Source organism: Anomaloglossus baeobatrachus, chromosome 10 (genome assembly GCF_048569485.1).
Source record: "Anomaloglossus baeobatrachus isolate aAnoBae1 chromosome 10, aAnoBae1.hap1, whole genome shotgun sequence".
NCBI classification, from domain to species: Eukaryota; Metazoa; Chordata; class Amphibia; order Anura; family Aromobatidae; genus Anomaloglossus; species Anomaloglossus baeobatrachus.
In genome coordinates this window covers 197792488-197804719 of record NC_134362.1, presented here as the reverse complement: position 1 = coordinate 197804719, position 12232 = coordinate 197792488, and the positions used below count along the sequence as shown (strand labels likewise).

At 50.2% G+C, this 12232-nt stretch overlaps 2 protein-coding genes across 7 annotated transcripts in view; one reads left to right on the top strand and one right to left on the bottom strand.

Annotated features, from left to right (window-relative positions):
• The window catches only part of CEP89 (centrosomal protein 89), a 221722-nt gene that overhangs the window by 45232 nt on the left and 164258 nt on the right, over positions 1 to 12232 (bottom strand). For both annotated transcript variants that reach the window (XM_075326112.1, XM_075326113.1), the window contains one exon: positions 7928 to 8017. In XM_075326112.1, the coding sequence (XP_075182227.1) occupies positions 7928 to 8017 (90 nt within the window). The remainder of the gene's footprint in view (positions 1 to 7927; positions 8018 to 12232) is intronic.
• Positions 1 to 12232, top strand: part of LOC142254803 (E3 ubiquitin-protein ligase RNF182-like) — a 112375-nt gene that overhangs the window by 38438 nt on the left and 61705 nt on the right. The window lies entirely within an intron of this gene.

Genomic DNA, 12232 nt, shown 5'->3' with positions numbered 1-12232 from the left:
GGCAACAATGCCAGAGGTGGCACCTAAGGTAGCTGGAACTGCGACCAATGCTGAACTAAGGCGTTTGCCGCCAGAGCTCGATGATTGTGAAACCGTGCCATGAAGCTGGCACATTGTTGTTGTGCCGTGACGCCATTAGATCGACGTCCGGCCTCTGTCAGCGGCGCCAGATTTTCTGAAACCCGTCCGGGTGAGGAGACCATACTCTTTCGGCCACACCTCAGCGACTTAGGAAGTCAGCTTCCTAGTTTCCACACTTGGGATGTGAATTGTGGATATGGTGGATGCCGTGTCTTCCACCCACATCAGAACCTGCCGGACTTCCTGGAAGGCTTGCCGGTTGCGCGTTCTTCCTTGGTGGTTGATGTATGCCACCGCTGTGGAGCTGTCCGACTGAAGTCGGATATGCTTGCTTTCCAGCCGCTGTTGGAAGGTTTGTAGGGCAAGATACACTGCTCTGTGTTCAAGAACATTGATCTGAAGAGTGGACTCTTGCTGAGTCCACGTACCCTGAGCGCTGTAGTGGAGAAAAACTGCTCCCCACCCTGATAGACTCGCGTCTGTCGTAACTATCGCCCTTGAGGGACGTCGACTCCTCGTCCCATTGGCGGAGAATGTCCCATTGTAGTGGACGCAGTAAAACTGCGCGAAAGGAACTGCCTCCATTGCTACCATCTTACGTAGGAAGTGCATGAGGCGTCTCAATGTGTGCGACTGGTTCTTAAAGAAGAGCTTGCAGCCCGTAGTGAATGCTGTTTGTCTAGCGGAAGCTTCACTATCGCTGAGAGAGTAAGAAACTCTATGCCTAGATATGTTATCGATAGGGTCGGGGTCGGATCTGACTTTAAAAAGTTGATGATCCACCCAAAACTCTAGAGAGTCTCCAGCGCAACGTTCGGGCAGTGTTGGCATGTTTCCTAAGAGAGTGCCTTGACAAGTAGATCGTCTAAATACGGGACCACAGAGTGACCCTGAGAGTGCAGGACTGTGACTACTGCTGCCCTGACCTTGGCGAAGACCAGTTGGACTGTCGCTAGCCGGAAGGTAGAGCTACGAACAGAAGGTGTTCGTCTCCTATAACGAAGCGTAGAAACGCTAGTGCTCTGGATCAATCGGCACGTGTGGATAAGCATCCTTGATGCCTAATGATGCTAGGAAATATCCTTGGGACCTTGAGGCGACGACATGGCGGAGGGATTCCATCCGGAACCGCCTGGTGTCCACGAGCTTGCTGAGCATTTTTAGATCCAGAACGGGACGGAACGGCCCGTTGTTATAGGTACCGCAAAGAATTTGGGGTAAAAACCGTGACCTTGTTCCTGAAGAGGAACGGGGGTCATCACTCTTTCTGCCTATAGAGTGCACCCTGTTTGCAGAAGAGCAGCGGCCCGGCCGGGAGGTGGAGAAATTCTGAAGAATCGAGTTGGAGGACGAGAAGTGAGCTCTATCCTGTACCCGTGAGACAGAATGTCTCACACTCAATGGTCATTGACCTATGGCAGCTAAATATCGCCAAGGCGGGAGAGCCTGCTACCGACCGAGGCCGCAAGTCATGAGGAAGCCGCCTTGGAAGCGGGTTTTCAGACTGTCGCTTTTTTGGGCGAGACTGAGCCCGCTAAGGATCTTAGCTCCTCTGATCCTTTTGAGTCCACATTGGACGAGGAAAAATGGGACCTGCCCGAGCCTCGAAAAGGCCGAAAACCCCGACTGCCTCTTGCTCTGTTGGGGTTTGTTGTGTCCGGGCTGAGGAAAGGATGAATCCTTACCCCTGGACTGTTTAATGGTTACATCCAACGCTCACCAAACAGTCGGTCAGCAGAAAAAGGCAACTGGTTAGGCAACCTTTTTTGGAAGCAGAATCTGCCTTCCATTCACTTAACGAGCAGACCAGGCTCTGCTTAAAAACACGGAGTAGCGGAGGCTACCGCCGCACGGTTCGCAGAGTCCAGGACAACCTGAATCGCGTAAGAAACAAATGCAGACATTTGAGAGGTTAAGGATGCCACCTGCGGCACAGATGTACGTGTAACCGTGTCAATCTGTGTAAGACAAGCTGAAATAGCTTGGAGTGCCCCAAGGGAGAGAATGCCGGAGCCAACGGTGCGCCGACAGCCTCATAGATGGCTTTCGACCAGAGATCCATCTGTCTGTCAGTGGCATCTTTGAGTTTGCAGTTCCATCTCCCACTGCAACTATGGATCTAGCTACAAGCCTGGAGATTGGAGGATGCCGCTCGGGACATTGGGTCCAGTCCTTGACCAAGTCAGGGGACAGGGATAACGTGTATCCTAAGCCGTTTGGAGAAGCGCATATCTGGATAAGCGTGGTGTTCCTGGACTGCCTCTCTGAAGGCAGAGTGGTCCAGAAAAATACGTGAAGCTGACTCCTCCACTGGAGGAGCTGTGAGAAATAACCCACATTCTATAGATGGACGCTATAAGATTATTTACTATGGCGTCACAATCCGGTGTATCCAGATTGAGAGCGGTCTCAGGATCAGAATCCTGAGCCGCTACTTCCGCCTCATTACACAGCGAGTCCTTCTGTTAGGACCCTGATGAAACCGAGGCCGCTCATAGCGAGCCCGCTTAGGCTGTCTGGGACTGACGTCCGTGCAGAGCCGTGACTCTGGGATGCGTGTGACATTCCCGGAGCTGTTAGTTATTCCACTGAGGGGGGCCATGGATCAATGATTCAACAGTGCCCATATTGTGAGAGACATGTCCGGACTGTTAGGCTTCTAGTATCATAGCCATAGTCTCAGAAAAACTGTCAGTAAATACTGCAGACACCGTCCTCATCCCCTGGCCATTAGTGCATACAATGGGAGTCTATGTAACCTGCCGGCCGTATAGCCGTACATGCTGTACCAGCTGTATAGAAAAACATGTGGTTCTGCACCTTTGTTTTACACAGAGAATATGCTGATAACTCCTCCGCATAATCCAGGAGGGTATATACAACGTGCGACCAAACAGTGCAATGTATATAGTACAAGCATATCTATAAGTGCAATTCTGCACTAGTGGGGTTAGCACCACAGGTGCTGCTTAACGCCTGTTACAGCGATTGTGTGACTATCAGAATGCCAGGGTCTTCCACACTTGTCTCTGTATCGTACAGAAACTGACACTAATGGCTGCCGGCGTCCTTGTAGAGAAGGAAGCCGTGGGCGTGCCTGAGAAAGTGCGGGAATCCGGATTCACAGTGCACACAGTGAGAGGGGTGGAGTATGCAAAACATACTCCAGCTCTCAGCTCTGCTCTATGCAGCGTCACGCCCCTACCCTGACTGTCAGGGCTGTGGGCGGTAACGAAGGGAGACTAGGCCCAGAAGCCGGGGACTCGAGTTAACAGCGCGGCCGCCGTAAAAGCGCGGGCCGCGCTGAAGTCCCCGGCGCACCACAAGTGCCAGCCGCGCCGCAGTCCCAGCGGCCGGCGCGACTGATTCATAGAAGTGGCCAGCGTCCCGCCCCTCTCCTGACTGGCAGGTCTGGGGGCGGGAACGAACGGAAGCAGGCCGCAAAAGCCGGGGACTCTAGTTATCAGCGCGGCCGCCGTAAAAGCGCGGGCCGCGCTGAAGTCCCCGGCGCACCACAAGTGCCAGCCGCGCCGCTGCCAGCGGCCGGCGCGACCGATTCCTGGAAGTGGCCAGCGTCCCGCCCCTCTCCTGACTGGCAGGTCTGGGGGCGGGAACGAACGGAAGCAGGCCGCAAAAGCCGGGGACTCTAGTTATCAGCGCGGCCGCCGTAAAAGCGCAGGCCGCGCTGAAGTCCCCGGCGCACTACAAGTGCCAGCCGCGCCGCAGTCCCAGCGGCCGGCGCGACCAATTCCCATAAGTGAGCCTGCTTCAGCGAAGCTGAATGAGGCCATGGCACAGGCGCCGCAGCGCTGATGTCCCCCGGCGCACTACAACACCCAGCATGCTGCGGTGTGAGCGCCAAATGCACGGGGACACAGAGTACCTTGAGGAAGCAGGGCCATGTCCCTGATGTACTCCGCTCCATCCAGCATCTTCTCCAGGGGCTGTAGATGGAGCACGGTCTCAGTGCCTGGAGACCGGTAAATCCCACTTCACCCAGAGCCCTGTAAAAAGGGATGGGGAAGGAATCAGCATGTGGGCTCCTGCCGCCGTACCCGCAATGGGTACCTCAACCTTACAAACACCTCCGACATACAGTGGGGTGAGAAGGGAGCATGCTGGGGACACTATATGTGTCCTCTTTTCTTCCATCCGACATAGTCAGCAGCTGCTGCTGACTAAAAAGTGGAGCTATGCGTGGATGTGTTGCCTCCTTCGCACAAAGCACAAAACTGGTGAGCCAGTGATCCCACTGGGGGTGTATAGCCAGAAGGGGAGGGGCCTCACACTTTTAAGTGTAATACTTTGTGTGGCCTCCAGAGGCAATAGCTATACACCCAATTGTCTGGGTCTCCCAATGGAGCGACAAAGAAATCACTGTACGTGTATATCACCTCTCTACGTGCGATTAATAGACGTGCGCAGGACATTGCCATAGTAACAGATCTGCAGGTCACATCCAGACGCCGTCATGTACTTTATGGCAATGAACCTGCATGTGACGAGCTGGATGTCTTGGCGTCTCCTCAAGAGACAAAATTAAGGGTGCATTAAAAAAAACAAAAAAAAAAACCCAAAATGTACGTTTCGCCGTGCGATTTGCGGCGAAACCCATAGCAAAATCTGGTGGATTTTGTTGCAAATTTGCAGCAAAGTGTGCAAACCGCAGTCAATATTGAGAGTGTCGGTGCTCCTTCTTAAGGCTATGTGCGCACGTTGCGTTTTTTCCCGCGTTAACGCTGCGTTTTGAACTGCAGCGTTTCAGTGCCAAATTGCATGCGTTCTGCTTCCCCAGCAAAGTCTATGAGAAGTCCGAAAATTCAATGCGCACGCTGCGTTTTTAAACGCAGCGTTTTGGATGCCAAAAATCGCTGTGAAAAAAAAGCAGCATGTCACTTCGTTTGTGCGTTGTAGCTGCGTTCTCCACCCGTTGAAATCAATGATGTGGGTCAAAACGCAACCAAAATGCACTTGGACTGCATTTTTGCTGCGTTCCACATGCTTTTTTGCCAAACAAAACGCAGGTCTTTCGGTCTCTCTCTGTTTGTCGATGTCGGTCTCTCTGTCTGTCGGTCTCTCTCCCCCTCTCTCATACTCACCGATCACAGTCGCGGCGCTGCACGGCGTTCACACTGCTCCGGCGACTTCTCCTCTTTTGAAAAAGCCGGACGCTCATTATTCCATCTCGTATTCCCTGCTTTCCCCGCCCACCAGTGCCTATGATTGGTTGCAGTCAGACACGCCCCCACACTGAGTGACAGCTGTCTCACTGCAACCAATTACAGCCACCGGTGGGCGTGTCTATACTGTGCAGTAAAATAAATAAGTAAATAATTAAAAAAAAACAAAAAAAAAAACCACGGCGTGCGGTCCCCCCCGATTTTGATACCATAAATCCACACGGCTGAAGGCTGGTATTCTCAGGATGGGGAGCTCCACGTTATGGGGAGCCCCCCAGCCTAACAATATCAGCCAGCAGCCGACCAGAATTGCCGCATCCATTAGATGCGACAGTCTCGGGACTCTACCCGGCTCATCCCGAATTGCCCTGATGCGGTGGCAATCGAGGTAATAAGGAGTTAATGGAAGCAGGTCATAGCTGCCACTAAGTCCTAGGTTAATCATGGCAGGCGTCTCCCCGAGATACTTCCATGATTAACCTGTAAGGTAAAGAAAATAATCACATACACCCGAAAAAATCCTTTATTTGGAATAAAAGACAAAAAAAACACCCTCTTTCACCACTTTTTTAATCCCCAAATACCTCTCCAGGTCCGGCGTAATCCACGAGGTCCCGTGACGCATCCAGCTCTGCTACATCGGAAGCTGACAGGAGCGGCCACAGACCACGACCTCTCTCTGTCAGCTCCACGCAGCAACTGAAGTGAGCCGCACGATCAGCGATGACGTCACTCAGGTTACCCGCGGCCACCGCTGGATCCTCCAACTGTGACAGCAAATCGCAAGCGTGGCTGAAGTGAGCTGCGCGATCAGCGATGACATCACAGGTGAGTTGCGGTCTCGGGTGGAGGACTCCAGCTGGCAGTGGGTAACCTGAGTGATGGCAGCGCTGATGGCGCTGCTCACTTCAGTGACTCAGGGGATTAGCGGTCACCGGTGAGTCCTTCACGGGTGACCACTAATCAGGACGCGACACACAGACAGAGCCGGGGGGATGCACAGAACGCAACGTGTGCACATAGCCTAAGACCTTCTTAAGACTCAAAGACCTTAGTATAAAGCATGTTAACCCTTCACAGGCAATAAACACTGCAAAAAAAGAGGAGTATAACTTTAAGAGCACTGCTAGTGTAATTCGGAGGTTTCCTCATCTGGGGGTTTGTACGGAGTCGTAGATCCTTCCTTGCTGTAAGGAGAACGTCACCCACGGATCCGCACGGTTTGGACGGTCTCGGCTAGGTGAGTCACTCCACTTTTTTGGAATTCCGAGGCCCTGGGTAAACTGTGTGGGTGCTGCCGCTAGATAAAATAAGAAGGCGTGACGTCGTATAGCGCTATTTGCAGCCTCTCGGCTTGTTAGCGGTATTAGACAGATGCAACGGAGCAGAGATTGTCGATCTGCGAGACGAGGCCGAGCGAGAAATACGGGAGAGAGCGGATAAGGCAGAAAATCCTGCGTTTTAGGACAGAATGTAAAATGACGGGAGGCGTCAAAGTCTCCAGGGCTACGGTATTGATCGCTTATCAGATAGGCAATCAATATCAGGATGTTGGGGGCCTGACTTCCTGCGATGATTGATAAGCAGAGCCGCCCCCGAGACCTGCATTGTGGACAACAGGGCAGCTTCATCTGATCTGGCTCTGGATCCGCACTGATCAGGACGTGGATCAGCGCCCACCAGGACCTGGATCCGCGACGGTCAGGACCTGGATCCGCGACGGTCAGGACCTGGATCCGCGACGGTCAGGACCTGGATCCGCACCCGATCAGGACCTGGATCCGCACCCGATCAGGACCTGGATCCGCTCCCGATCAGGACCTGGATCCGCTCCCGATCAGGACCTGGATCCGCACCCGATCAGGACCTGGATCCGCACCCGATCAGGACCTGGATCCGCACCCAATCAGGACCTTGATCCGCACCCGATCAGGACCTGGATCCGCACCCGATCAGGACCTGGATCCGCACCCGATCAGGACCTGGATCCGCACCCGATCAGGACCTGGATCCGCACCCGATCAGGACCTGGATCCGCACCCGATCAGGACCTGGATCCGCACCCGATCAGGACCTGGATCCGCACCCGATCAGGACCTGGATCCGCACCCGATCAGGACCTAGATCCGCACCCGATCAGGACCTGGATCCGCACCCGATCAGGACCTGGATCTGCACCGTTCAGGACCTGAATCTGCACCCGATCAGGACCTGGATCTGCACCGATCAGGACCTGGATCTGCACCGATCAGAACCTGGATCTGCACCGATCAGGACCTGGATCTGCACCGATCAGGACCTGGATCTGCACCGATCAGGACCTGGATCTGCACCGATCAGGACCTGGATCTGCACCGATCAGGACCTGGATCTGCACCGATCTGACAATGATGGACAAACGAAATAGAAGATGCTGCAGAGTATCTCTCCCTCTACAGAAGAATCTGCTTTCCTTTTCCAAAAATACTGCCCCCTCCTGTCCGCAGGCTGTGCCTAATATTGCGGCTTGGCACCATTTCCTCATATATCCCCCTATAAATCAAATATTTTATTTCTTCTGCAGACACTTATGGACTTGTGTGTGGTTTCTTCTCGGAGATTGTTGAGGCACCTCCCCAGGGAGGGGCCTTCCTCTTCCTAATATTGTCACAAAGTGAGGCTCTTACCTTCACCTGCTCCTCCAGTCGCCCCAGCCGCACACTGCCTTCCATCATCTTACACAGGACGCCTTGTTTTTCAGCTTCCAGTCCTTTAGTCTAAACAGAATTGTCACAAAATTAAAATGAGGGGTTATTTTTTTTTTTAACAGACACTTAAAAGGTTGCAAATTGTCACAAATGATCTCATTATCAGCAAACAAATCCCAGCACTTTCTTGCAAAACAACAGTTGGAATTTGTCTTGTCACTAGATGTCGGTAACAACCCATCCAATCAAAGAACTCAAACCATAGATATCCAGACATTAAGTGATGTGTAATAATGAGAAGTGACACTGGGAAAAAGTATTCAACACGTTACTGAGATGTATTTAATACATCATACAAAAGCCTTTGTTGTTGATGAAGCCTCCAGATGCCTCCTGTATGGAAACACTAGTCACCTGCATTGCACAGGTGGATTTTAGTCCATTTTTCCACATTAGTCACCTGCATTGCTCAGGTGGATTTTGGGCCATTCTTCCACACTAGTCACATGCATTGCTCTGGTGGATTTTGGTCCATTCTTCTACACTAGTCGCCTGCATTGCTCAGGTGGGATTTTGGCCCATTCTTCCACACTAGTCACCTGCATTGCTCAGGTGGATTTTGGGCCATTCTTCCACACTAGTCACCTGCATTGCTCAGGTGGATTTTGGGCCATTCTTCCACACTAGTCGCCTGCATTGCTCAGGTGGATTTTGGGCCATTCTTCCACACTAGTCGCCTGCATTGCTCAGGTGGATTTGGGCCCATTCTTCTACACTAGTCACCTGCATTGCTCAGGTGGATTTTGGGCCATTTTTCCACACTAGTCGCCTGCATTGCTCAGGTGGATTTTGGGCCATTCTTCCACACTAGTCACCTGCATTGCTCTGGTGGATTTTGGTCCATTCTTCTACACTAGTCACCTGCATTGCTCAGGTGGATTTTGGGCCATTCCTCTACACTAGTCGCCTGCATTGCTCTGGTGTATTTTGGGCCATTCTTCCACACTAGTCGCCTGCATTGCTCAGGTAGATTTTGGGCCATTCTTCCACACTAGTCGCCTGCATTGCTCTGGTGCATTTTGGGCCATTCTTCCACACTAGTCATCTGCATATCTCAGGTGGATTTTGGCCCATTCTTCCACACTAGTCGCCTGCATTGCTCAGGTGGTATGTTGGCCCATTCTTACACACACACACACTCCTCACATCCTGCAGGTCCGGCTCCTTCTGTGAACTCTGAGCTTTAGTTCCTTCCATACATTTTCTATTGGATTCAGCTCCGGTGATCGGCTCGGCCAGTCTAGCAGATTTAGTTTCTTTGCTTGGCTGTGCGTTTGGGATCCTTGTCTTGCTGAAATGTCCTCCCTCGTTTCATTTTCATCATCCTGGTAGATGGCACCAGATTTTCATCTGTACATTTGTCCATTCATCCTTCCTTCAGTTATATGTAGTTTGCCAGTGCCGTATGCTGAAATACAGCCGCACACCATGATGTTCACACTTCACTGTTTGTGTTTTTGGAGTGATTTACCTTTTGACCTCCAAAACGTGGTGTGTATTATGGCCTCCAAAGACTACAAAGACAAGTTTGGTCTCATCTGACCAGACTATATTCTCCCAGTATGTCTAAATATTGTTGAACAAAGCTTAAATGCTCTTGAGCCTTCTTTTTGTTAAGCAATAGAGTTTTGCCTGGTGAGCGTGCATACAGGAGCGTGCAGACACGTCATGGAGGAGGAGTGCAATACTTATTGTTTTCTTTGAATTGTACCTGCTGATTCCAGGTCTTTTTGTAGCTCTCCCCAGGCAGTTGTTGGCTCTTGGACAACTCTTCCAATAATTCTTTTCCCTCTTGTCTGAAATCTTCTGGGGAGCACCTGGTCGTGGCCGGTTTATGGTAAAATTATGTTCTTTCCACTTCTGAATTATAGCCCCAACAGTCCTGCGACTTTCAGTAGTTATTCTTTTGTAACCAATGCCATCAGTATTTTTTTCACCAATATGGTGGTAAAGGTCTTCAGACAGCTCACTGGTTTTACCTATCATGAGATGTTTCTTGTGTGAGACCTTGGTAATGAGACACTTTGTTATAGGCCAGGATTACTTTCTAATTAGAAAGATTTGAGCTGCTGTCATTACTCTCCATGGCTTTTGGCACTTCTCTTACTACAGGCGTACAATAGTTTTCCCTGTGTCATTTATCATTATTACACATAACTTAATTTATGGATATGTCCGGTTTGATTTTTCTACATGTGTGGATTGGATGGGTTGTTACTGATATCTTGTGAGAAATTCATGTCAATAGCACTTTTGGAAATCAAACTTTTCTTAGAAAATTGGTAGTGTGTTTAATACTTATTTCACCCACTGTACATACAAGGTCAGGGGATAGCCTAATTCATACCAGTGATGTCTGTGATACTAGAATGACCTAGAAATCGCAGCAATAATCCACACAGTGATGTCACAGTACAGGGATAATACACACAGCGATGTCACTGTACAGGGGTAATACACACATTGATGTCACAGCACAGGGATAATACACACAGTGATGTCACAGTACAGGGGTAATACATACAGTAATGTCACAGGACAGGGATAATACACACAGTGATGTCACAGTACAGGGATAATACACACAGTGATGTCACAGTACAGGGATAATACACACAGTGATGTCACAGTACAGGGATAATACACAGTGATGTCACAGTACAGGGGATAATACACACAGTGATGTCACAGTACAGGGATAATGCACACAGTGATGTCACAGTACAGGGATAATACACACAGTGATGTCACAGTACAGGGATAATACACACAGTGATGTCACAGTACAGGGATAATACACACAGTGATGTCACAGTACAGGGATAATACACAGTGATGTCACAGTACAGGGGATAATACACACAGTGATGTCACAGTACAGGGATAATGCACACAGTGATGTCACAGTACAGGGATAATACACACAGTGATGTCACAGTACAGGGATAATACACACAGTGATGTCACAGTACAGGGATAATACACACAGTGATGTCACAGTACAGGGATAATACACAGTGATGTCACAGTACAGGGGATAATACACACAGTGATGTCACAGTACAGGGATAATGCACACAGTGATGTCACAGTACAGGGATAATACACACAGTGATGTCACAGTACAGGGATAATACACACAGTGATGTCACAGTACAGGGATAATACACACAGTGATGTCACAGTACAGGGATAATACACAGTGATGTCACAGTACAGGGGATAATACACACAGTGATGTCACAGTACAGGGATAATGCACACAGTGATGTCACAGTACAGGGATAATACACACAGTGATGTCACAGTACAGGGATCATACACACAGTGATGTCACAGTACAGGGATAATACACACAGTGATGTCACAGTACAGGGATAATACACACAGGGATGTCACAGTACAGGGATAATGCACACAGTGATGTCACAGTACAGGGGTAATACACACAGCGATGTCACAGTACAGGGATAATACACAGGGATGTCACAGTACAGGGATAATACACAGGGATGTCACAGTACAGGGATAATACACACAGTGATGTCACAGTACAGGGATCATACACAGGGATGTCACAGTACAGGGATAATACACACAGTGATGTCACAGTACAGGGGTAATACACACAGTGATGTCACAGTACAGGGATCATACACACAGTGATGTCACAGTACAGGGATAATACACACAGTGATGTCACAGTACAGGGATCATACACAGGGATGTCACAGTACAGGGATAATACACACAGTGATGTCACAGTACAGGGATAATACACACAGTGATGTCACAGTACAGGGATAATGCACACAGTGATGTCACAGTACAGGGATAATACACACAGCGATGTCACAGTATAAATAGCAGCAGATACAGCACGCGCTTCCCCCCACCAGCACTGCAGCACGTTTAATACCCCGACAGAATTAACTTTACAAAAATGCTGAGTTTATCGTGTCATCACTATAGCCGACCTGGACGGAGCGAGCGTGATGAATGCTGACAGCCGGCTCGAGTGGAGCTGCCAGCTTGTGAGGACGCCACATTATAACTGCTCCACTCCAGAGATTAGCGAAGGGAGGAAACCGGATCCCTCCTCACAGTAATGACAGTGCGCACAAAGCAGAATAAGGAGACAGATAGGAAAGGAAACATCCGCACGGCCGGGGTGTAGAGCGTCAGCTCTGAGGACGAGGCAGATGTCATGCAGAGTACAGACGA